At 37.6% G+C, this 25,759-nt stretch overlaps 1 protein-coding gene across 8 annotated transcripts in view; it reads right to left on the bottom strand.

Moving 5' to 3' along the window:
* The window catches only part of LOC127943262 (dedicator of cytokinesis protein 3), a 165,251-nt gene that overhangs the window by 5,309 nt on the left and 134,183 nt on the right, over positions 1 to 25,759 (bottom strand). For 2 of the 8 annotated variants that reach the window (XM_052539586.1, XM_052539593.1), the window contains 36 exons: positions 25,401 to 25,572; positions 25,198 to 25,295; positions 25,020 to 25,103; positions 24,373 to 24,473; positions 23,874 to 23,955; positions 22,898 to 23,068; positions 20,644 to 20,836; positions 20,175 to 20,302; positions 19,945 to 20,091; positions 18,131 to 18,229; positions 17,903 to 17,997; positions 17,243 to 17,318; positions 15,816 to 15,916; positions 15,140 to 15,198; positions 14,602 to 14,750; positions 14,148 to 14,233; positions 13,979 to 14,005; positions 13,697 to 13,792; positions 12,803 to 12,863; positions 12,603 to 12,696; positions 12,058 to 12,206; positions 10,707 to 10,793; positions 10,446 to 10,550; positions 10,143 to 10,284; positions 8,921 to 9,087; positions 8,742 to 8,828; positions 7,274 to 7,453; positions 6,990 to 7,073; positions 6,794 to 6,910; positions 5,778 to 5,917; positions 4,176 to 4,308; positions 3,068 to 3,149; positions 2,756 to 2,874; positions 2,539 to 2,626; positions 1,847 to 1,966; positions 934 to 1,016 (listed from right to left, as the gene is read on the bottom strand). In XM_052539586.1, coding sequence (XP_052395546.1) covers positions 934 to 1,016; positions 1,847 to 1,966; positions 2,539 to 2,626; positions 2,756 to 2,874; positions 3,068 to 3,149; positions 4,176 to 4,308; positions 5,778 to 5,917; positions 6,794 to 6,910; positions 6,990 to 7,073; positions 7,274 to 7,453; positions 8,742 to 8,828; positions 8,921 to 9,087; positions 10,143 to 10,284; positions 10,446 to 10,550; positions 10,707 to 10,793; positions 12,058 to 12,206; positions 12,603 to 12,696; positions 12,803 to 12,863; positions 13,697 to 13,792; positions 13,979 to 14,005; positions 14,148 to 14,233; positions 14,602 to 14,750; positions 15,140 to 15,198; positions 15,816 to 15,916; positions 17,243 to 17,318; positions 17,903 to 17,997; positions 18,131 to 18,229; positions 19,945 to 20,091; positions 20,175 to 20,302; positions 20,644 to 20,836; positions 22,898 to 23,068; positions 23,874 to 23,955; positions 24,373 to 24,473; positions 25,020 to 25,103; positions 25,198 to 25,295; positions 25,401 to 25,572 — 4,002 coding nt within the window. Of the gene's footprint in view, positions 1 to 933; positions 1,017 to 1,846; positions 1,967 to 2,528; positions 2,627 to 2,755; positions 2,875 to 3,067; positions 3,150 to 4,175; positions 4,309 to 5,777; positions 5,918 to 6,793; positions 6,911 to 6,989; positions 7,074 to 7,273; positions 7,454 to 8,741; positions 8,829 to 8,920; positions 9,088 to 10,142; positions 10,285 to 10,445; positions 10,551 to 10,706; positions 10,794 to 12,057; positions 12,207 to 12,602; positions 12,697 to 12,802; positions 12,864 to 13,696; positions 13,793 to 13,978; positions 14,006 to 14,147; positions 14,234 to 14,601; positions 14,751 to 15,139; positions 15,199 to 15,815; positions 15,917 to 17,242; positions 17,319 to 17,902; positions 17,998 to 18,130; positions 18,230 to 19,944; positions 20,092 to 20,174; positions 20,303 to 20,643; positions 20,837 to 22,897; positions 23,069 to 23,873; positions 23,956 to 24,372; positions 24,474 to 25,019; positions 25,104 to 25,197; positions 25,296 to 25,400; positions 25,573 to 25,759 lie in introns of all 8 variants that reach the window. The other 6 variants (XR_008149612.1, XM_052539591.1, XM_052539587.1 and 3 more) reach the window with 6 other exon arrangements.

The raw sequence follows: 25,759 nt of genomic DNA, 5'->3' as shown, positions 1-25,759 counted from the left end.
GGGGACCTAGTAACATTGCGGGGTTCGACCCGGGACGAGCGCTGTGTGAACAAAAGCCAGATCTAATGCTGTGTCGAAGTGATGACGCGTGTTATCGCGCAACTCTCTTACCGGCTGTTTTGAAGGAAGATCAACTTCGCGATGAAAACATGTGTGCAAACTGTAATGAAGCAGAGATCAGTTTGTTCCTCACATTCCGCTCTGACGCCGAGATCGTTCGCTTGCTTCAGTGAAAGTATAACGTGCCGGACGTTTTCGACTCGTACATCACACGTCACGCGTCACATGTCGTTACGGGATCTTTACGGGTTGTGTGAGAAAGCACGCACATATCCCACAACTGCCGGAACACTGAACCGTGTATTTCCCGGAATGGCAGTGTGAAAGGGGCTTATCTGACCTGAAGTGTACCTTCTAACTGTGACTTAATATTTTACAGTACAATAATAATTTTCTTTTCAAATTATCAAAACAAATATTTCTCCATTTTACCTTTTTAATTCAGATTCCTTCCCCATCTATCCATCTAAAAATCCTTGCACTATATATTATGAAAATTGTTGGCTCTTGACAAATAGCTTTTTGATTTTTTCTGATTCGCTTGGCTGGATGATGAAACTTATAAATTTCATTTGACAAATTTTCATCCTACTGACCTCCAGAGAAAATACAATCCAACAACATACACACATACATACACAGAAACAGAATAACTAAACTACAAATGCATATGAAACAATTATAATATGAACCCAAAACACTTTAGCATGCTACCAAACACCAAAAAATATCCCAAAACCAGGCTCAAGTAAAGTTCATCTCAGGGTGTATTGACTGTGGGACATCTGAGGTCAACAGGACGTAAGAAATCTCAGAATGCTAGTGTGGACATGCATGACGAGGACTAACAGGACACATCTAGGTGGAGGATACCTTTCTTAAAGAGCGCGCAGGGAGAGCTGGAGGGAGTTCGTTGATCTGGTGGTGGAAAGCATCAAAGTGCATCGAGAAGTGTCCTAAAGGGGAGACACAGTTGGACAGAACCAGGGTTGGAAAGAGCACACGCCGGTACACACTTGCGCGCAAACACACGTCAACATGCGTATTCACTCAGCAAGCACTAGGAAGGATTTTTTCTGAACTTGGCTGATGTTCAGAAGAGAATAATTGGTGGGAAAGAGGGAATGGGGAGCAATGGATCAGCAAATTAACAAATGTGGGAAAAACTTTTTAAATGAAAGACAGGATGCTACACGTCCAATGTAGGGTGGGTGAAAGGGAGTACGTTAAATTTGCGTAGTTGATGTGATGATGTGTAATATTACTGTTATCAAAACAAAATAGCAATACCCCCAACCTCTAGTATTTTTTTCTTGTCTTTTTAACATGAAATAAGACAAAATATTCAAATAGTGAACAATGTGTAAAAAAAAACATTGTGTGTAAAATATTTTTATTTGTCAACAACCCATTTGATTCTACGAATGCATTTAAGCTTAGAGATGTATTTCAACTATGTCCTTCAATACGCAGCAACAGGAGGATATTTAACGAAGCCAAGTCCAATGTAATAAAGATTCCACTACAATTCAACAATGTAGCAGATATTTTAATCAGGCACCTTTTGATTTCTTAGATTTCTTAACTCTATCGGCTTCGTGTTTTAATAAATTCCGCCAAATAGTCCATGAACACCTTGGGAGATATGCATTCCAAACGTTGGTTAAATCAGCTTGTGTGACACAACATTAGTCTTTCATAACATTACAAAAGTAAAAGGAATGGTCTCATGAAATGTCTTTCTCTTCATTGAAACCAATCCTTAAAAGGTATTGTCGTTTCTTACCGGGAGGGAGGGTGCGGGGGGGAACTGGTGGGGCCATCACACTCCCGACATGAGCAGAGAGGAACAGCAGAGTGTCCCTGGTGCCACTGTCCAAACTCCAGCTGCTGGGAGCTGTCAACACTACCAGAAAGGACAAAGTCCACCATCACTATACAGTACATACAGGTTTCATTTCTGACCCGCTGGATCCTCATCTGAAGGTCAGGTACCTCAAGAATTCCTGCTTAAAATGTTGAGGATTGGATGATGGCGTAACAAACAAGACGTCCTTACCAAACATTCACAAACATCCAGTTACGTTGAGCTGGAGAACCCACTAAACAAACACTATCCAGACTAGTATTACACATGGTTATGCTGATGAACCAGTTATAACAGCTCCAAACCAGCCTAGGCCAGCGTTGGACATATTTTGTGCAGTTTCCAAATATTAAGGGAAGCTGTGATGCATACGGATAAGTATTCTGAGTTTCATGATCGGACTGCATGCATTCAAAGACCCATCCTACACAGAACATCCTTTCTACCGGACACAAAGTTCGTTCTTCATCAGATGCAGTACCTGCTCAGACAGTATGTGATTTCGGACACAGTGTGTATTGTGGATTTCAGCCTGATCTGATGGAAATGTGGGACTGTGAAGGAATAGAGGAGTACTGTTGGTTCAGAGAAGCATACACACCCAGTCATACCTTTATCAGCCACAGAGAGATTGGGGTCACTGCAGGGTTTGCAGGGACCAATGACCTGATGGTAAAGAGCCCTCTGATGGTTAGTAGGCTAGTGACAAATGTAAAAGAAAAACAATGTATTTTAATATTATATGTCTGCCATCATATCACCAAACTGTCTGGCTACTGGATTAAAGAACAAAACAATTCTAATTAACTGTCTTGTGGTTAGACATACCTGTCCGTTCTCGGTCATGTTGGGGTACATGGCACTGCTGGGACGGTCCCTGTGCGGCGGTAAGAGCATTAGCATCTCTCGGCTGTGTCTGTATCTGTCAGGTAGTGATGGGGACCCAACTGGAGAGAAAGTAATAAAAACATCTCTACGTTTTAAGTTGAGACTAGTAAAGCCATATTTCACCTGAGCTGTTCTTTTAGGTGAAGCTAGAAGCACTGAGTGTCACCATGGTAAGTTAATGTTCTCAAACATTGGTTGGGAAACACTCAGGGTTGAACCTGGAGTTATTATGAAAAGTTTATTGGCACTTACCCCTGATGCTGCCGTGCCCTGAGTTGATCATCTGAGACGGAGCTGAATGCGTCGAACTCAAACTGGACGATGATGGACTGGGCTGAAATGTAACATTGGGAGGGTGGACAGTACTTTAATAGATCAGATACAGGGTTCTTGTGATGCTGATGCTAGGGTGTTCTACGAGGTTGCAGAGGATGGAAAATTCCCAGTAAGTTTCTGCAAACTTTCCCAAAATTCCTCCAAATTTTCTTAACATTTGGGAAGTTTCTGGAAATTTTCCACCCCTTTGCAGCCCTAGTTGTCAGGGAGTTGCTAGGAGGTGAGTGGTTTCTACAGCGTTGCCAGGCAGTCGATTGGTGGTTGCTAAGTGGTGCTAGAATGTTATAAACAGTTTCTAGGAGGTTGTTGCCAGGGTATTGCTAGGTGATGGGTGGTCGTTGGGTTGCTATGAGTGTGCACTAATTCTATGGTATTGCTAAGATATTATAGGTGGTTACTAGGGTATTGCTTGGTTGGATGATCAAGGTGGTTTCTAGGGTGTTGCTAAGCGGTGTTCTGATAGGTTGCCAGGGAATTGCTAGGTGGATGTTATATTGTAGCATTGATCACTAGGACAGTATTAAGTGTTTGCGAGAGGTTGGTAGGATGCTAATAAGTGCTGACAGGATGTTGTTAGGTGGTGTTTAGGTTCTTAGGGAATGCTTAGGTATTGGTAGATTATGCATAGCTGTAGATGAGTTACAAGTGTTCATTAATGCTGGTGCTGTTAGGATATTATGAGTGGTTGCTAGTTTGGATTATATTGGTGGCTGATAAGGTGTTGGTAAGCAATGCTAGAGCATTATTACCTAGATCTTAGTGTGTTCTAAGGCATTGTTAAGTTGTAAGTGGTTGACACTAATAGGAGGATGCAAGGTTGATGGGCTGTTCTGCATGGTTACTAGGCAGATTGTTTAGGGGGTGTTTGTAATGGAGGCCAGCTAGCAAGAGCTTAGCAAGTAAACCCCACGCTCCTGGCCTGAAGAGGTGCACTAGAGACTTAAGTGGATGCTAGGGTGTTTTGTTTGGTCACTAGGGTGCACCTTGACATTATATGTGTGTATTATGATCTTGTGTGGCTCACCTGCATGCGGTAGAGGTCCTCCGGGTGCTCCATCATACCGTCCGTCAGGATGAGCAGGTTTCCCATCTCACTGGAAGTGTGAGAGGAGAGAGAAGAGGAGGAGTGGCGGACAGATCCCAACACATTCAGAGGGCTAGAGATAGACGGTGGGAGGGGGGTGGTTGGGTTAGGGCATATAGGGGTAGAAAAGAAAAGCAAGAGAAGTGGAGAACGGGGAACACATGCATGGATGAGGAAGATCAATCAAGATGAAGAAAAGAGAGATTGTAGGGTGGTAGAACACAGGCAGCCATGCAAGTATGAACGGAAAAAGGAGACCGAATAAACAAAAGAGAAAGAGGAGAGTAAAGCATGCACACAGAAAGATGTCAAACATGTGTGAGGAAAGTGACAGAAGAGAGAGAAGAAGAGAGAGGAAAAAACAGAGAGAGACGTGAGAGAGACGTGGTGGAGCTGAAGCTAGTGTGCTCAGAGTGGGCAGCATGAGCGCGTACACGTGTTTATGAGAAATACACGGTCCAGGAGTGTTTGTGAAGAGAGAGGAAGGGCTGTGTCCACAGGGAACAGGAATCTCTCTCTATAACCCACATATACGCGTGTAGAACACAGAGACTGCACACGTTCATTACAATGTGACATATGCAGTATGAGGCGCCACACAGGAAACATAAATATAATACACTGTAAAAGTATATTTATAAAATCCTGTTTATACATACACAATTTGTACTCAGGTTGTTATTGTAAACAAACTATTAAAAAGAGTTTTTGGTATTAGTTATAAAAAAACAAAAACAAAAAACATAAATAAACAAACTACCGAAAATGACAAAACAACATAAAAGTACTAAAACTATATATAGAAATATAATAAAAGCTAATTCCAGAAAAGTTGGGATGTTTTAAAATCAAGAATCTGTGGTTTGCTAACTGTCTTCAACCTTCATTTAATTGACAAAGGTACGGTTAAAATATTTCCAATGTTTTCAGTGAGCAACTTAAATATATTTTGTAAATCTGGTTTTCTTTTATTTTTAGTGTTATGGCCGCAACACACTCCACAAAAGATGGGAAAGAGGCATAATAAAAGTGAAAAGGTTATAGAATATCCAAGTTAAACAGTTTTGAAACAGTCCACAATAAGCAGGTAATAGGTCAGGGTATCATAAATGGGTTTATACAGAGCGTCTTTGCCAGCTAAACTGGATAGTGGCTCACAATTTTGTGCCAAATTTCAAGAAAGAATTTCTAAAATCACAATTCTGAATGCAAAATTGTGAAGAATTATTTTTATTTTATTTTATTTTACATTTCATAGATTATCTAAATATATGAAATAAACATAACATATATATATGTTCAAAATAAATAAATGCTCTAGCATCTGCATTGTGCTGCTAAATTCCAAAGAAAATAACTTTGACTCTTAGATCAGATTGTAAAAAATGCTTTTACAGTTGCATTCAGATTTGAAATATTCCTTAAATCTTTATACAGTATGTTGTTCTTGTTCTAATACAAACTCGGGCATGTATACAGTACATAGTTTATACACAATATATCTGTGTGCATGGGTAACTGTGTCTGTGTGGTTGGACTGACCTGTGCCGGTGCATGAGCTTAATACTCTCAGGACTCATGGGACTCTGGGTGGCGAGGATGCTGCGTGGGGTGCTGGACCCTGAGCAGGCCGGACTCAATTTATCCAGACCGGGCAGACCCTGCAGGGCCACATAGAAACACTACTCTGAATATCCACACTGTCTGCGCTCATGCCAGCTCATACTTAATATAGCTTACAAAAACAGTCTTTGATAATGAATCGGTGCAAAGAATAATGTGAGAAAAGTTAAATGTATTTTAAAAATCCCTGTGAAATAAATTCCAAAAGTTTCCTATTCATTCAGGTTTGGGTAAGGTTCGGTCATTATTGGTCATAACCGGCGAGTAAATTACATCACAGGTGCAATTTGAATATTCCTAATCTAGAAAGATTTTGATTGGACAAATATTTGATGAGTGCATGATGAGTCATCAATATTTTTGGCGGATTTTACTAAACAATGTCAGTTTGTAGGGATAGAATAATATATCAATTACCCAAAACTAACAGACATGGACTAAAAGACAAAAAAAATAAATAAAAAATAAATAAATAATAATAATAGCAATCATTTCTTTTTTTATTGCATTTATAAATTATATTAAAATATAATAATAAACTAAATAAAAATGTTAGTCAAGTCAAAACTTGATGCTGGCTTGAGAAAACACAAAGTTTGAAGTAGTTATACAAGCTTGAAGTCTGAAGACCAGTTTGAAGTTTCAAGCTAGGCAAATGCTAAGAAGTTGCTCTGAGTGATTGCTATGTAACTGCTAGTATGTTTTATGTTGCTAGCATGTTTAAGATTTTGCCAATGGTGGCATGTTTTATGCTAGTTGTTTTGCATTTCAGGGTTTTCTTCGTGCTCACTAGGGTTATCTGCAGGTTGATAGATAAGCCAACATAGCTGCGATCAAACTAAAATGCATTTTGATTTATCTGGGTCTGTATCTAAATTTGGATTATTTGGCCATAAAATGTATCAAATCCTTGAGAAGCAGATGTGAGGTCTCACATGACAGAGGCTGCTCCTCATCATCTGGAACTGATCGATCAGCTTCTTGTGCAGGGGACGCATTTCTGGATGCACCAGTTTCTCGTGGACAGCCAGACCCACGCCGAGGACATGAACCTGTGCGGTTCATTCAGTAAGAACGATTATCTGATGTTTATAAATCTCTTCTGAGTGGTTAAAATAAAGAGGCGCTCACCTGTTCCTGCATCAGATCCTTAAGTTGGGTGATCTTCTCTGTATCCTCCGGGTGACTGCTAATGTACTCTTTATCGAAGAACGCCTGGCATAAAAACAGTCGACAAACTTATTATGAAACCATTCTTTTGGATGAATACCGAGCTGTTGATGATCACACATTTGGGCAACAAAAAGCTGAAAATGAAGAGGCGGCTCTGCTAGTGTGAGCTTTCTAAAGCATAATAAACATCTCTGCCAAGAGAAACCACGTTCTTTTCAACACTTGTTCAAATGTGCACTGACTTCCTGGTATCTAGCGATTCCTCCGTTGACGGCGGCGTCGATCACCCCGTTGAGGCACATGCTGAGCAGGTTGATGTTTCCGTGAAGCTGCTTGTGCTGGTACTGACTGATCAGGGTGCGCAGCTCCTGGTTCTTGTTCTCCACCACATATATGGCGTTCTCCAGCGGACTAACCTCAATCTACAATACAGGACATACACAAGGTAAACACAGGTACTCTGAATGTACGTTACAGTTTCTGTTCAGTAGATCCGTACAATATATGGACACTATTAGAAAACTATTCTTTATGAGTTTAGTAATTGAGTAGTATTTATTTATTTAAAGTGCCCCTATTATGCCATTTACATTATTGCCTTTCATGCAGTGTGTATTGTAGCTGTGAACGATCTGCATAGCTATAGTGCTGAAAATGCACGATAAATAAAGTTATTGTCTCCCAAAATAAATAACTGACGAAACGAGTCTTTAGTTCGATTCCCACTTACGTGATGGCTACACGTCACATGGTAACATATTCGCACAATTCTCGCCTATGTTCTACGTTGGCTGGCAATAAACAACTTGACCCCCCGCCACAAACACGTCATTCTACATGACGACTGCTTCTCTAATTTCGGGGAGTTCAATGAGGGATTCACAAAACGCTTGCTGTTTAAAGATGGATCAGTATTTTGTTTATTTGGACCAGCTGGCTCCACTGAATCACAACCTGTAAGTACGATAAATAATAGATGTTTATATTTTCTATAGAGCGTTTAAAATACTGAACTATTGAAATAGGCGTATCGTTTCCGACACCGCTGTATGCCCTAGACCAATCACAACAGACTAGGCCATCTGACCAATCAGAGCAGAGCAGGCTAACAGAAAGGAGGGGTTTAGAGAGACTCACTCTTTGAGAAATTCTTTGAAAGTTGAATTTTTCAGTCTGAATTGCGTTCCCAAATACTGAATATTTGGGTAGTATACATTTAAATGTAATAGAATAATTATTTATGCAAAATCATATTAAAAACATATATGTAAAATCATAACTTCTGAATTTTTATTTCAATATGATTTTTATTTTATTTAAATTTATTTTTTATTTATCTTTTATAAGTTAACATTTTAACTTTAAATTGGCTTTAGTGTTTACGCAGTACAAATTTAGATTTTTTTTTTAACTTTTATTATTATTATTATTATTTTTATAAAACGATTTGTTCCATTCCTCGATTCTGATTGGTCATCAGCTGTGTTTTATTCATGACACAGCACAGCTATGACCGCTTCACCCAACGGTTCTTCTGTGTCTAAAATCTATTTAAAATCATAGACAAAAAAAAAAAGTGCATTGTGTTGGACAGCTACCCATGAGGTTATCAGCTCCAAATGATTGATTTTAAGATTTAATAAACAGACTAAAATGGTGGCCTCATTATGTTGATGATACATTCAGCTTTGGTTTGGATGAGTCACGCACCAGCTCACGCTTATCCACCTCAAACCAGCGAGAGATGCCGGGCAGAGGGTGGGTCAGGATGAGTGTTGTCCGCTCGATCCAGAGACTCTGAGAACACACACACATGATAAAACTTCATCGTACACGTGACGCTGAAGTCATTTATTCACTAGTGTCCTAGAGAAGAACTTCAAATTCACCTTAAATTCGTTGTCCTTGTCTTTCAGGCCCTTGTGGAAGGGCCGGTCGTAGCGGAAGCGGCGGACATTATTGACTCTGTAGAAGCTCTTGATGCGGTCCGGCACGCGGTCCATCTGCAGCACATCCATGTTTTCTGAAACTGGAGTCACAGCGTAGATCTGGAGGTCTACGGAGCTTTACATGAAGGACAAACAGCTACTATATTACAAATAAGTGGTTTAAAAGGACAGAAACCTTAAAAAAAAAAAAAAAAAGAGTTGCACATTTGTCTATTATTTTTAAACTTAATTTTATTTATTTATTTAATTATTGTCTGTGCAAAGCAAAAAAAAAAAAAAAAAAAAAAAAGAAAAAAAAAGTTTTTGCAGAATTTTCAAGCTACTCTTTTACTTACAAGTGATATAGACTTTTGGAAAACAAAAATGTATTGTAACAATTACAGTAAAATGTTTAAACAAACACAAAACACAAAAATGATCTTATCAGAGTGAACGTTGCTATATACATATATATGTGTGTGTGTGTGTGTGTGTGTGTGTGTGTTTTCAATCGATGTGGCGATTAATTTATCAAATTAATCACATAATAATTGGACATCGAACTTGGATGAGAAATCAGCCACAAAAGATAATGTCACTTCATGACTTCTTGAAAGTTTCAATTTGAATTTTGAAAGTGTTCAGGTAGTATATATTTTTTTTTTTTTTTTTTTTTTTTTTTTTTTATGCAAAACTATATTAAAATGTATTTTAAATATAAATTAATGACTACATGAAAGTAACATTTTTATGTTTAAACTTAATTCAGAGTAGTATAAATGTAAATTAGAATTTATTTATTTATGTAATTACCTATTACCTACCTATTACCTATTTAAACGAAAATTACTCTTATTTAAACAACATTTCTCTCTTGGTTGAACATTTATTTTCATATACACTATATATATATACATACACATATATATATATATATATATATATATATATATATATATATATATATATATATATATATATATATATATATATATATATATATATATATATATATACATACACACATATATATATATATATATATATATATATATATATATATATATATATATATATACACACACACATACATACATACACACAAACACACACATACACAAATCAATTTCCTTTCCCTTTCTGTTACAAAACCCCGAAACCATCTTTTTATGGCAAAGGATACACTGGGCATCTCCCTGTAAAATCCCCTCATCTGGTTGATTTGGGTGCTGCATGGCGATCGCTTGTGGAAATTCTCCCAGCATCCTTTGCTGAAAGGCTTCGAGTCTCTCATAGTCATGCCCTCGACAGACAAACTCCTTATTCTGTATGGAAAGAAAGAAAAATCCACAAATAAATATATACTATTTAATTTGTTGTTGTTGTTTTTTTCTTATATATTTATTTTAAACGAAAAGCAATCCCTTAATTGTATCGTTACAATTATTACAAACAAACAGAGCATGTAAATATCGCAATAGCTCACCCTGAGGAAGAAGGGAAACTTCCGGCCATAAAATCCCACCCTGAAGAACTCCGGCTCTAGTCGCTGCTGCTCCATGATGTTGTCATAATATGCTGCCTCCATTTTCTGTAAAGAAGGAAGGAGCTAAATATTCACTCAGTGTTGACCTCCTTCTGAGCATAATACATAACAGTACATTAATAGCTGTGCGGTCCACTCAAAGTGCTGTTATATAATCTCTGTTCATATACAGTATTCACATTTTCATCAAAAAGCACTGACCCGTATCCAGCTGAGACTCTGATAATCGTACAGGGACTCGTACTGGAAGGCTAGTTCCCGGCACAGCGGGATGCCGTACTCCCAACACTGACAACAGAACAAGAACAGAAGAGTTTATGCAGTTTAAAACTAACTAGATTTTCATTTCTAGATAAGAAACTCCATCAGTTCTGGCATGACGAGTTTTAGTTTGGTTTATAGAAAGAAATGCCACATCACACTTAGTTTGCACTTTGTTTTCTGACAAGTGTTTATGAGAATTAAAGGGAAAGTTCACCCAAAAATGAGAATTCTGTCATCATTTACATACCTTCTACTTGTTCCAAACCTGTAAGAGTTTCTTTCTTGTGTTGAACGCAAAAGAAGATATTTTGTTTGATAGATGTTGGTAACTAAATACTATGGAAGTTAATGGCTACCATCAAATGTTTAGTTACCAACATCGTTCAGAATATCTTCTCTTGTGTTCAACACAAGAAAGAACTCATAATAGGTTGAAAAATTAAAGAAATTAGAGTTTAATTTTGAATGTTAAAAATGTAAAATTTGACACGAAATGGAAATTTTTGGACCTTGTAATGTTTATTCAAATGTTAATTCCACTCCCACTTCTCAAACATCCAATCAAAAATCATTGCACAGAACCAAGTCCCGCCTTATATTTTTGTCCTTTTCAATTATATTTGGATTTATGTAATAATACGGAAGAACAGATATATGGCTACTTCAGTTTCATTGCAACTTTAACAATTCAAAAGGAGTTTTTTTACTTATAAATCTTACAATTAAAGTCAACGAGATCCTTTGTTGTTTTTGAACTGCACTGACTTTCTTTATAAGGATTAAAAGTTGTCGGAAGTAGCACAAATGTGCAGAGTCAGGGTCTAAAATGAACACTCACTAGGTAAAACTGGAATTGTTAAGTATACAAAATGTTTACTTGCATGTTGGCCGGTAACTTTTTTGTTTATTAAGAGTAATTATGCCTGAGAATGTGAAATGTTTTAGCACAATTACCAAATCCAAGGCTGCTTTGCAATTCTAAGTACTGTAAGTAATCTGCTAAACTAAGCATTTCAGAATGAAGCGCTGTGAGCTTTTCACATGATGACAGTGTTTTCAGTGTCCCAGGGTTTGCAGAAAAGCTGAAATTATCTACAAAAGTGTGAATGGAGTCTGTAAGTTAGCCATTTGCATTAAAAACAAATATAGACTATTCCTGCTTTAGCAACTATTGCCGCTCACCGTTTTTCAGACAATCTTTTGCTCTTTTCAAATATACATCTGTGGAGGATCATTGTGGATCGATTCTGTTAAGCCGTTGTTGAAAGAAAGCAGTATCTGTAAATACCTTTCCCTTGTTGAAGTAGTGGATGACCTTACGACAGAGCCCCTCTTTGCGATGCCATTCGCTCTGCGCAGGATAGTGCAGGAACTCCCGGAGGGGCCTTTCCTCCCAGTGGAGCAGCTCCCAGTACAGCAGGAGCGTAAACGCCGCCTCTGTGAGACACAACGGTTGATAAAGTTCAAATACTCTTGTAGAGCATAGTGCTAGCAACACAAAGGTCATGGGTTCGATCGCCAGGAAAAATACAGTACGTAGTGATAAAATGTGTACTTTTTAAGCCTTATGTATTCAAAGGTTTAAAGGGATAGTTCACCCAAAAATTAAAATTACCCCATGTTTTATTCATCCTCAAGCCATCCTGGATGTGTATGACTTTGTTCTTCTCAGATGAATACGATCAGAGTGATATTAAAAAACTGAACTATCCCTTTAACTTAAAAAAAACTTACTCATTCCAATGCCCTGCTTCTTGTGCTTTTTAAACATAAAAACACTTTTGGTGTGATTTTAAGTGTGTCTATGTTACTTAACTCTGAATCATGCCTCACCTGTGTAGTTTTCAGCCTGCAGGTGCATGTCGCACAGCTTGTGAATGTATCTGATGTACATCTCCTCCTTATTAATCTCCGACTTGTAGAAATTCTACAAAATGAGATTATGTGATCATCAGGTTACTTTTGGTTAATTGCAAAAATGCCACATTGCATATATTAGGCTGACAGTGGACTGAATAAAGGGCAAGACTCACCAGCAGGTTAACAGTGCAACCGATCTTCTTGTTTTCTGTCTCATCACCTTTCATGCAATCTCTGCCGACACAAGAAACAGGAAGTTGAATTAGACACGTCCCCTCAAGCCACGCCCACTGACCATATATGGGCCATATGATGCACATTTGCAAACAAAAATGAGAAGAACTTCGATTTGAAACTGTTTGGTTACTATTACTATCAGTAATACTATCAGAAGAATTTTACATACAATTTACTGATCGCTAAATGCTGCACAACAATAATGAGTTTTTATTCATTTTACAAGTCAGTCAAATCGGCACTTCTTGTTTAAGTCAGCAGCCACAATAAATTAAATAAAATAAAAAAAATAAATAAAAAAATACAATTACAAAAATGTAACCTACCATATTTTCCGGACTATAAGTGGCACTTTTTTTCATAGTTTGGCTGGTCCTGCGACTTATAGTCAGGTGCGACTTATTTATCAAAATTAATTTGACACGAACAAAGAGAAATGAACTAAGAGACATAAACCAAGAGAAAACATTACCGTCTCCAGCCGCGAGAGGGCGCTCTATGCTGCTCAGTGGTAGACTATAGGAGCAAAGAGCAGCATAGAGCGCCCTCTCGCGGCTGGAGACGGTAATTTTTTCTCTTGGTTCTTGGTTCTAAATAAATTCGACTTATAGTCCAGTGCAACTCATATTTTTTTTTCCTCATCATGACGTATTTTTGGACTGATGCGAATTATACTCAGTTGCAACTTATAGTCCGAAAAATACGGTATAATTAAAATGAAAAGCCAAAATATGCAAATAACAGCTAACATATATAACACTCTAAAAGTATATAAATAATATTAAAATAACACTTACATTTATCTAAAGACACTAGAAGGAGAGTTTTACCTGTAGTCCAGCAGTCTCTCCATGAGGCGCGTGACAGATGTGACGAAAGACACGCCTGTCTCCCTCCAGGTCTCCTGCTCGATCTTCTCCAGCAGACTAGACATAAACAACACACACACACACACACACACACACACACACACACACACACACACACACACACACACACATATATATAATTATTTAAGGGCACTTAATGGCCTGAAGATAAAACAGGGGCTTGCAATGGAAGATCTGTTTTAGCGGCATCTGACAGGTTGAACAGGATTATTTTCCTCTTACCTGGGGTATGGCCCAAACAGCTGAGTTCTAATAATCCCGCAGCACAAGGCAAATCAGAGACACTCAGGTTATAACAAGAGTACTCAGACAGCTGGATGTGTAGCTGTGCGTGTCAGTGGAGAAGGTAGAGGGAGTGTGTGTGTGTTTGTGTGTGTGTTTGCGCACTTACAGCAAACTGAAGAGTTCTCTGTAATTCTCGTCTCCTTTGCCTTCAGACACCAGACTGTCCAGTTTGTCTATCAGTTCTGCCTCCACCTGCACCGGAAACATGAACTGAATTATGTGCTTATAATGAAATGGGTCACAATTTTAAGTAATATTTCTTTAGTGATATTGTTTATGTTTTCAGAAATTAAATTGTTTTTGTCATTTGGTGCCACTCGAATCCCCAAGAATGGATGCTGCTATAAAAAACAATCAAAATAACTTTTAAGCTATGTTTTATTAAATAAATACATTACTGTTTTCCATTTACTATTATTTATCATTTATTATTTATGGTTGCATTAAGAGTGAAAATAAATCATAATCATATTCTTTGGTTTCCCTGGAACATAACTCAGGTTAAGAGAAACAGAAAAAAGCCAAGAAAATACAGAAAAGCAGAAGCAGGTATAATGGACCTGTTTGAAGTTGCCGTTCTTTCTCTGTTCCCAGTCCATCATATCATGGAAGATGGGGATCATTATATTTCGAACTTCATTTTGTGGTACAAGCGTCACACCCAGAAAAGGGCCAATCATTCCTGGTATGAAGTGGATCTTGTTCTCACCTGTAGCCAAACCAAGCAAATTGTAATTATGCAGTCTTCTTTTATTTTTATTGTTTTAATGGTGGCTCTTTATTGTTAATGACTGAATGTCTGGGTTTATGTAAGAAGATGAGTGAGCTTTACATGAAAGAAAGATCTGAAATATTTTATTTAAAAATTAAACATTTTAAAAACCCTGTGGCATAAATGTACCCAAACTTGCAGCAACACCTTGTAGTAGTTACCGTGAATTTCTGCAGTGTGGTACCTTTTTCTACCTCTAGAGGTCAGTACTGCTTTTCTAGAGGAAGTGGATGTTTGCGTTTGTGTTTCTGTGCGTGTGCAGAGAAATGCAGGAAAAAAAAGAATGAAACGGAGTCAAAGGACAGAGACAGAATCAAAACGCTCACCCAAGTTCTGCCACATGCTAAACAGTTCATAAGCCATCATGACCCTCATATCACCATACCTGCAAAGACAACAAAAAACAAAAAACCCATGCAGGAATCTACAAACAGCATTTATTAAACATACTAGACTTATAAGAACAGAAGAGCCACATGCTGGGCTGAAGATCATAAATGTAAAAAGGAGAAGCAGAGAGATGAATCGACCCTCCCAACAAACTCACAGGGTGATCATCTATCTTGCATGCCGTGCAGAAGTCTTGCGTGCATTTCTGCATCTAAGGCTTTTTTGTATTTGAGTATTTAACCAGTAACTGAAGGAACAGGTATCTATTAATCATGAGATTAACAAGAAAAGGAGGATGAACTAGCCAGAAAAGATGGAATACAAAGCAATGTTGCATGTACTCCAGATGGATTTAACATGGATTAGCCCACGCTACCATACTCAAATTATTATTTGTTTAATATTTTAAGGAATATCTGGGTGAAATACAACTTAAGCTCTGCTGACAGCATTTGTGACATGACATTTGTGAAAGTTATTTGGATTTTTGTTCTTAAAAAATATAATTTACAATGAAAGCATGTGGTGTAAAAACTTTACAATCTGCATGCATTTAGAAACAATGACATGTTGATTTATTCGTAGTGTTTTTAAGCAATACTTTAAGCTTACTTGTCAAAGACCTTCTTCCGCTTGACTGGTGTCAGAGTCTCCAGCTGTAGACTGGGCTGGTTGATAAACAACACTGCCAGACTGAAGTACGAATTCCACACCTGACAGAAAAAGCAACAAAAAGGTTTAGTGATGCTACTGTGAGACTCTATGTGCTGCCATGTGTCTTTAATAGAGATCTTTATAAAGTTTTGAAGGAAAATTTATATAATTCATGTTGCCAATACCTTGGATATACACTAATGACATATTATTTGGTGGGAAGTCTTCAAAAGTTTAAGCCCCCCCTCACGCCTCCCAATTATTTTTCATATTGAACTATTCTGGACTATTGTTTGAACATTAATGGTAAGGTCACATTCACCATTGCTCTGTACATTTTTGTTGACAGGATCTAGTATCCCTGGGAAACTGACCACACCTTAAGGGTGTCAGTTGAAATTTTTATATCCATGCTGTTATAAGAATCTGATTTCAGTTTTAGCAGGGCTTCAATAGACCAACTAATCTACCTATGACTATTAAGTACCTTAACCAGTTCAGATTAGATTCCGGATTTAAGATGCTCTACATTGGCTCGAACACACCTATTGATTCCTGGGTGGGCCGTGTCCTAGTCCCCTTTTACAGAAAGGAAGCCACACCCATCTATTATTTTGCATATGAAACTATTTCTATTATACATTTTTGTTGATAAAAACCTGTCATTTCAATAGGAACCTACAGAATTGGGAACTTTGCGAAAGATTTCTCCATGCAGATTTCACAAAAGGGTTCAGTTGGTCATGTGACTTTGCTACGTTGACCAACAGAAAAGTGCTCGGTTTCAAATTTCCTTCATTTGAGCTGTGCTTCATACAGCTACACTATTGACTGTGACAATGAACCTTTTTTGCCTGTGTAATTTAACCATAATTTCAGTAATGTAAACATTTCTTAAGGATGTCAATTAATATAATTTACAATATGCTGAATAAGTTTTACATGGCTTCAGTGGCCAAAGCGATCTACCAATGTCTATTAACCATCCTAAGCAGTTTACATTAGATTCCGGATTTAAGTTGCTCCACAATGGTCTATTTATTTATTATGGGATATCCAGTGAAAGCCCACCCTTGTAGACAGGGCCATGTTTTTCTCTCAAAGATAACCTTCATTAATAATTCAGTAGATTTGAACTTTTCAGAGCCAATCTCCCTGGTTAGTGGCACCATCTGTTTTGATCAGGGAGGAGAGCTTCATTAGAGTGGATTAGAATGAGCCAAGAGTGTCCAACAGCAGGACATCGTGAAGTCCCACATGAAGCACGTTTGTGTGCATGTGAAATGTGATTTTCAGAAAAAGCATGTGTGAGGGTTTGAAAATTATATTTATGTTTAATGTGTGTTTTAGTGCCAGGGATTCTGTGGTTCATCACAATAACACACCTTAAAATCAAAGTCAGCATCTGTAAAACTTTTATGAAGGGCAGGCGACAAATACTGAGTTGTGCTCACAATGATACTGCAAGAAAGAAAAGGTATAATTAGAAAAACAGAGCATAGAGTAGAGTATAAATATTTGATGGTCTCTCTCTCTCTCTTTCTGTATATATATATATATATATATATATATATATATATATATATATATATATATATTATTTGTATTTTATTTTTTCCTTCTTTGCTAAACAGTCACATTTCATGCATCCATGCTGGAGAACAACATTACTTTCTTAAAAAATAAAGAGTAGAGTATATTTTTGCTTGAAAAGTGCTCTGTTAAAACAATATCTAATGCAGTGACATTAATATTGAAAGTGGCTTTACCTTAATTTTAAAGACACTTTACAAGTACTAAAAATATGATCTATCTGGAGAAATACATTATATTATACCATATATGTTATTTAAAAATGTTTATTCAAACCAAAATAATATGTCTTGAGCCAAATATATATATATATATATATATATATATATATATATATATATATATATATATATATATATATATATATATAATTTTTTAATAAAATTTAATAACTGCTTTGGAAGAAACAAGAATAAGGTAGAAAAGGGAAAAAAAAATTGATCAATTCTCACTTGCTGGTCAGCAGTCTCATGACGTTCCAGTCACGTGGGAATATACTGAGCTTCATCAGGTTTCTGAATACACAGAAAATCTTCAGCAAGAACTCCTGCAAGAGATGGGATTGTATAAGATGTGTAAGAAGAAAACATTTTTAACATTTAACATTTAAAAACTTAACCTTTAAGCAACAATATAAATTATTTAGATGCTTGATATCTGAAATTTATGAGACGGTTCACCTTTAGCTCCTCTTTGCTTTGGAAGTTGTCCATTAGGTGTTGAAAATGAATGTCCGACATCTGACGCAAGAGGGACAACAAACAGGACACATACTCCCCCTGCCAATCAGAAAGTGGGCAAGTCCTTGTGAGCCAATCGATCTGTTTATTTGGCAATCAAACAGCCAATCAAATGCATCCAAAGGGAGCGGGGAAGCAGAATGAAGGAGAGACGTGAAGACACTGTGGGACGAATTCACTAAAGAGTTGTGGCACTTCAGACGGCATGCCACGGACCACCTACAGTCTGTTCACTAAATTTCTGATGCATATTACACACAAAAATGAAAAGGCTGGCTGAAATAAACGGTTCTAATCTGACTAGCTGGCTTTACACAACTTTTTTAATCAGTTGATATAATTCACTTGAGGGCAGTTCTTGGCCAGTTTTAACTCCAATGTGGACTAGACTTTTGTTCTTAATCAAAAGTCTGGCTATGTGAGACTAGAGCATAGTATTTTAGCACAAAACTCTTATGTCTGATTCACCAACCACCCACAATCCAATTAAAGCAAGCACAATATGCATTTTTATATTAGGTCATTGTCATCCTTCTTCGGGCAACCATTCCCGTAAATGCCATGCAAATGACGTTCTTTGTAGAATGTGACAGACTTACAAATGTCAGTGTTTTTTTACCTAAATAATTATCAGCCACAGAATATTAAACATATTTCAGCAGTAGTTCATCAAACAGTGATCAAATGATTTTAACTGGGCATGGATCCACATGGAGGATTCATTTGTGCACTTTTTCTGCATTTTAAAGACCCAGGTGCTAAAACAACTCAGACAATGTTTGCAAATTTGTAACACTATCAAAAGATGCAGTTTAGTCTAATTTAATTATCCCGTCTGATAATACCATGCTTTCTTTTAACTACTTATACACAGAGACATGATATAAGTTCATCTGGGTTTAAGTTTAAAAGCTTTCTATGATGAATGCATAAAAAACATTAACATTTAGCAAGCAAAAGTATATTATAGGATGCAAACCCATAAATCAAAGTGCAGATAAGAGCATGTTTGTGTTCTAGTAGTTTACTGTTTATCTTAGCCTTCTTAGCAGGTGTTACAACAGTCTAAATGTAAGAAACGTAAGAACAAACATGCATTGGTGAGTCTCACGAAACCTGTCAGGAAAGATCAGGGTTATATTTCATGCAACAATGAAAAGAAAAATACATTTTGCATTAAGAAAATTACACAAAAGAAAGTAATGATCCTAAACAGAAGCTTAATTTTCTTTTGTCCTGAAATATGCATTTTATTTGCAGTTTTCGTGAAATTCGCCCACATAAAGACATATTGTATTATGTGTGAGTCAGTGAGTGAGTGTGAGAGACATAATAAACAGACATGAACATGAACGAGAGAGAGAGAGAGAGAGAGAGAGAGAGAGAGAGCAACAGTGATTAATTTTATATTTAAGTTACAGTAATGGTCAGATATTCAAATATAAATACTCACGTTTTGTCGGTTTATTGCATTAATTTGGTATGATTCATGTTGGAGCTTGAGGTAGATCTATTTGGGCAATTTGAATGTTATCTTTAAAAATGAATTTCTCAATAAAGAAAATTAATGTGATTTTACTTTCAGAACCTGACTGTTGCACTCTGTAGTCAAAGAAAGTAGAGTTCCAGAAAGATGCTGGGAAAGACACAGAAGATGAAGAAAAGACCTCAGTAGGGATGCAGCCAAGCAGGTGGAGGAGAAGAGGGATGGGGGGAAGGAAAGAAGTAGAATATCAGATTTGTTAGTTACTAACAGTGATCTCAGCCGTGCACTGTGGACAGCGCTGCCCTCTTACCGCCTCCTGAGACTGAGATTTACTCATGATGGCCAAAAGCGTCTGCAACAACACATCCAACAAACTCTCCACCATCATCTCTACCTCCTCCTGCACAGAGCTCTCCTGCAGATGGGAAAAGAGAAACATTGCCTCCTTAACCAAAGTCATAAGCAGGATGTTCAAAATTTTGATGTGTACCAGTGTACCAGTGAGCTGCTCTTAATAATGGAGAAAATGCTGCTCAGGATTCCCGAGCAAATCAGAAGCTCCTTCTGTTGCCGCAGATGCAGATGAATGTGATGGAGAACAACAGGAAGGAGAATTCTCCTTGATTCTGTGTAAACAGACAGAGAGAGGTTATTAACTCAATTCACCTGATTAAGATTTCAGACATTTACACTGTCATAAAACATGTGCAAAAATGATACCTTTCAGAGGTACTACAGCTTGTCAACGTGGCAGTACCCATAAAAGGGGCACCTTTGTACCTTATCTAACCATAAAATGTGCACATTAGTACTTTAGAGAAGTAATACGTACCTCCTTAAGGTACTACTAGGAGTAAATAAGGCACAAAGATGTTCTTTTGAGATTACTGCCTCAATGGCAAGGTGTTGTACCTCTAAAAGGTACAATTTTACACATTAGAGAGTGAAACAATTCTTTAAGAAATACCTGGGAAGGAGAAAAGCCTGCTATCCACAGTCCGAGCAATGGACTGCAGCTTGACCACATCCATGGACTGACCGATGTGGACCGTACTAGGCATGCTACCCAGAGTTCCTCTCACAAACTCTGCCACTTCCTGTACTGTGAACATCTGGAGAAGCTCGTCAAAAATAGCTGGGAAAGAGTTGAGTAGGGCAGCCTGAAAATATGGGAAGAGACCAGAGAAAGAAAGGTTGACTTTTACAATTTGATCATCGTTTGTGTTTCCCTTAAGATAAAACAAGATATGTAGGACGTGTTGGCCAAAGATGGGATGGACATCACCCACAAAGCAAGAGGTGAAGTAACAGGGAGGCTTCATCAGCAGCTCGTGGTTACTTGGTAGATTAGAGATTTAGTCACAAATGTATTTCAAGAAGATGCCAAACAAATGAGAGATCACTTATGGTTTAGCTCAAACACTAATCAAACAAACCTAAACCAACTAAGCAAGGTCTTCGGGTCACTTGACAATTACAGGCAGGTGGGTTGGAGTAGGTTGGAACTAATTTTTACAGGACAGTGTGTCTCTGGGAGCAGGGTTGAAAACCTCTCGGTCACAGTCATAGTCAAAAACCTTGGCCTTGGATATTACTTAATTCAAAGGTCCATTACATCTCTTGCTTCTGAGGACTTCCCATAACCACTTTGCTCATCAGCCCAAAAGTACGAGCCACTGCAGGCAAGGTGATCTCTGGTCCCCGGTTCAGTGCAACTGAAGAGCAAAGGTGAATAATGTGGGCATTTGGAAAGGAGTTGACTTTGTGCAGGAAAAGATTTGGTGTCAAACACAGCATTCAAAACCAAGAAACACGTCAAAGAACGCAGTGGAAGATGCACTGGAATCATAGAGAACCATTTGTTGGTGTTGGTCAATTTGTTTGGGTTGTTGGTTCATGTTGGGGTCTGGTGTTCTGGAAAGGTACTGAGTGGTTGTATATGATGGTAGATGTTTTAGGCTTTGGCTTTGGGTTGGGTTGTGAGGGAGTCTCCGTTCTATTACTGTGGGGCAAATCTACTTACAGACAGCTGAGAGGGCCGTGGGGAATTACAGCTCAATGGCTGCAAGCAGTTGCCCTGGTTGGTAGTGGCTTGTCCTGTAGTTGGCTGGGGACCCTAGGGGGTACAATGAGGTTTGGCAGGATTGGGTCAAGATAAAGGGAAGGGATAGGAAAAGCCCACAAAAGGTACAATATGGGACAATTCAGGAAAACATTAAGTCAACAAAAACCAAAGACGACTAAATCTTCATTAAACCATTTGAGCAAGAACTGTGGGCAGGAGGGACTGCACTGTGTCCAGACATTGATTAATCAAAGCACAGACAATTTTTTTTCCCTAGGTTCCTGGCGGATCCAGAATTTAATAATACCTTTCTGAGCGCATGAATGATAAACTATGGAGGGGACAGAAAAGAGAGGAGAGCTAGTTTGACACAGAACACCTCAGAAAGCACACAGAGTAACAATGGCCTGGAAACCACCCACAACATCCCAGCATCATAGTGACACTTACCATTCACACCATCTTCACACGATGTAATATAATCTAGTGACTAATGATACTACAGTATCTCAAGAACTTGTTTGGTGGCTTTCTGTCTTGGTGTCTGTCGATTTTCATCTTAAATCCTCTTGTCTTGTGTTCTTCAAATCTGACACCTTCAGAACATTTGACATCTACTTCACTGAGCAAACAATCTGAAGTGAAAAAAAAGCTTGTTTCGTCTGATCGCAAATCGCTCTATCTAAGAAATAAGTTCAAAGGATTTTTCTTGAGATGGGGGTGTCTAAACAGCTTAGATGTGCAACTTGTTTAGGTCAGAGATAGACAGACGCATCAGTCTCATAGAAGACTAAACAAACCTGGGCCTCAAGGAAACAGCTTTGATCTTGGGTCAACAACTGTGGATTTGGAGATCATCAACTAGTTACTTCTTGAACCTTTTATTTTCAAACACATTAGACCACCTTGATCTTTTGTCATTTTTACTTAGTTCCTCAATTAAACCAATTTAAGGTTTAAATTGATAAACTAATTTATATAAAAGTGCTCAGTAACAAACCATTCATCCATTACATCACACTCCTAGTCATTTTATGCTTTTTATTTTTGACACAGTTATTCTTATACATCAGATTGTTTCTTTAGGTAGTATCTCCTTATAAATGGAAATGTGCATAAACAGGAAATGTGGACAGTTTTTGAGTTTATATCTGACCTGGGTGAAAATGAGTGTCTCAGAGCTGCGGCTGTCCAGACTGAGCACGAAACGGATGGATTGGAAAAGCTCCTGGATGCTGGCCCGAAATTGGTCCTCCTCCATCCCACAGGTGGCCCGGGAGTAGAGGATCCGTGACTGGACGATGAATTTAAACAGGTACTCTAGAGCCTGTAAGAAGATTTTCAGGTGATGTGTACCCTGAAAATGTCTGCAGGTGTCCTAGCTTTTCAATGTTTACGCTATAAAAGTCCTTAAAAAACTTGAAGTACAATCAGTACGGACAGCCCCTGTGCTTGTACGTTGAAGACAAATTAAGTTAAAAAAAGTTTTTCACATTTGATCACTTTGGGAAATGTGTACTTATACTTAACTCGGGTGCTAATGAAACTAAAAAAAAAAAAAAAAAGCAATTTTTTGATTCAAAGCAGTAAGTTTTAAATACTATGATGACTAAATGGATGGCTCCCGTGTCTTTCAAAAGCCAATTACAAATGCTGAGATAAAAGGTTTTGCTTCTGAATATATAAATACAATTAAAAGAGGAAACTTTTCTTATTTTCACTCAAGTATGTGTTTGGCTAGATACTTTTGAAATTTTTGACGCAGCACCCACACTTAAACTGAAGTATAATTTCTCTGTACCTTTACAGTGCTTGACATTTTAATATGAGGGTACTGTCAAAAAAAAAAAATGAACCACCAATCAAAGCAGTGATGGCAATACATCTTAACAAAACTGTACAGTGAGTGAATGAGAAATCTCAGAAACATTTCCTTGAGCAAGTTTATTAGTAAAGGTCCTTTGAGGACTGCATTGAAACTTCTTAGGTAAGTGTACTATTTGTTCTAGTTTCTGTTAAAGCTGAAGCTGTTTATTGGACAGTGGCCACCATATGATTTCAAGCAAGTTTTTTTCTCTTGATTTCTGTCTCTGTGGTTATACAGCACACGTGGAAACATGACAGAGTCTTACCCTCATGGCTTCCTGGATGTGGTCCTGTCTAACAACTTCTGCTGATCGATCCATATACCACTTCAGACAGCGAATCAACTCTCTGAATTTGAAATTGAACATCTAGTTATACCATATTCAGATTTATATATATAAATACATACATATATATATATATATATATATATATATATATATATATATATATATATATATATATATACATGTGTGTATATCTTAATTTAGATTTATTCTTTATTAAGATTAGTTTGCTTGCTCAAACGATACACTGAGAAAAATGTAGAAACAATTTTCACAAAAAAATTACACAATTATTAACAAAGATTAATTACCAAGAAACAGCGAGTAACACATCGAATTAAATGTTAAAGTACTACGAATGAAATAGTATTTTGTTGTAAAAGGTACTTTAGTATTCTTTGGGTTATTTACAACTTTGAAAAATCATATCTTCCAGTTTATCTTGAGAAAAATATCCTGTAAAAATACATGGACTTACTTATAAGCCAGCGCTCCTGCAAAATGCTTCTGGATGTAGGTGTCCATCACAGGCCGGAAGTGATAAAACTTACTATCCCGGAGCAGATTGATGATGAACACCTAGACAGAGATGGAAAGCAGGAGTCAGGAGGTTCCTTATCTTAAGGTTCCTTAATTTTTTGGTGAGCTATTCCTTTGAATGAAATGAAAATGAGACGACAAGGCAACACATTTATTGCCAAATGAATATCAGAGCAAGAATAATGCATCAGCGAAGGCTCTCTATTCTCCACACAGAAACATGACAGATGTATTCAGGCCAAGAGAGGCTAGAACATCTTGACTCTTTTTACAGGAGTACGAGAAGCTAAAGGCTCTCTGGAGACGCCACTATCAACCAGCTGTGAACGCCTAATAATGCCTGGATCCACGCCAGCTGAAATCTTCCATTTTCAGGACAGACACACACACACACACACAGCATGGGCACTCATGAAAGAGATGAATCGAGTGCATAAAAGGGTGTCCACACACGCAAACACACAGTATCTGTGGGTCTCAGTCTTTTGATGAATGGAAATCAGACCCGTTCTTACAGCGGTGAATTATTAACATTAGTTAAGCGATGCCGTTGTCCTAGAAATGCCATTTGTTAAAGTTTCTAACCAGTGACTGAAACACCAGGGGTCCGTATTTGTCTGTGTTGTCATCCAGAATGGAGAACAGCGTGTCGAGGATGTCTTGAAGAAACTGGAGTGGAAAACAGAAAATGGATGTGAATTACATTAAGCGGACATTAAAATCTGTTATTTTTAAAGACAGAAAAACAAGCCAGAGCTCTCACTTTGACTATTTCTTCCCCACAGACATGCCGCAATCTCCCTAAAATGTCCATTACACGGTCTGGATGTGCTTTCCACTTCAACAAAGCCAGCAGATCGACTTCGCAACACAAACACAAGAAGAAAGTGTCATTATATTCTCTGAAAAGTAGATGCAACAACTCATGGGTGAAGGAAAAATTGTTAGCGAGTGTTAGTAAATTACCATTCTGAGTCAGTTTGGTGGAAGAGAGCTGAGTGGATATCCAGAGGGTTTCCTTAGTGCTGCGCTGGAAGATGAGGCTGGACGGGATGTTCGGGCAGCCGTTGAAGTCGTCTTTACAGCAGGGCAGCCCCAGGTACAGCGCGTGGTTACTGAAGGTGGTGTTTTCATCACACTGATCCACATTCAGAAGAGAGCTTAACATGGTTAGTATCATTAACCAAAACTGAAAACATTAAAAATAATAGTTATAATAATTATATATATATATATAGAAAACATTAAAAATAATAATTATAATAATTATATATATATATAAAATAATATATATATATTTATTTATTTATTTATTTATCTACGTA

This window comes from Carassius gibelio, chromosome A22 (assembly GCF_023724105.1).
Source record: "Carassius gibelio isolate Cgi1373 ecotype wild population from Czech Republic chromosome A22, carGib1.2-hapl.c, whole genome shotgun sequence".
Lineage (NCBI taxonomy): Eukaryota > Metazoa > Chordata > Actinopteri > Cypriniformes > Cyprinidae > Carassius > Carassius gibelio.
This window is presented reverse-complemented; position numbering and strand designations above follow the sequence as displayed.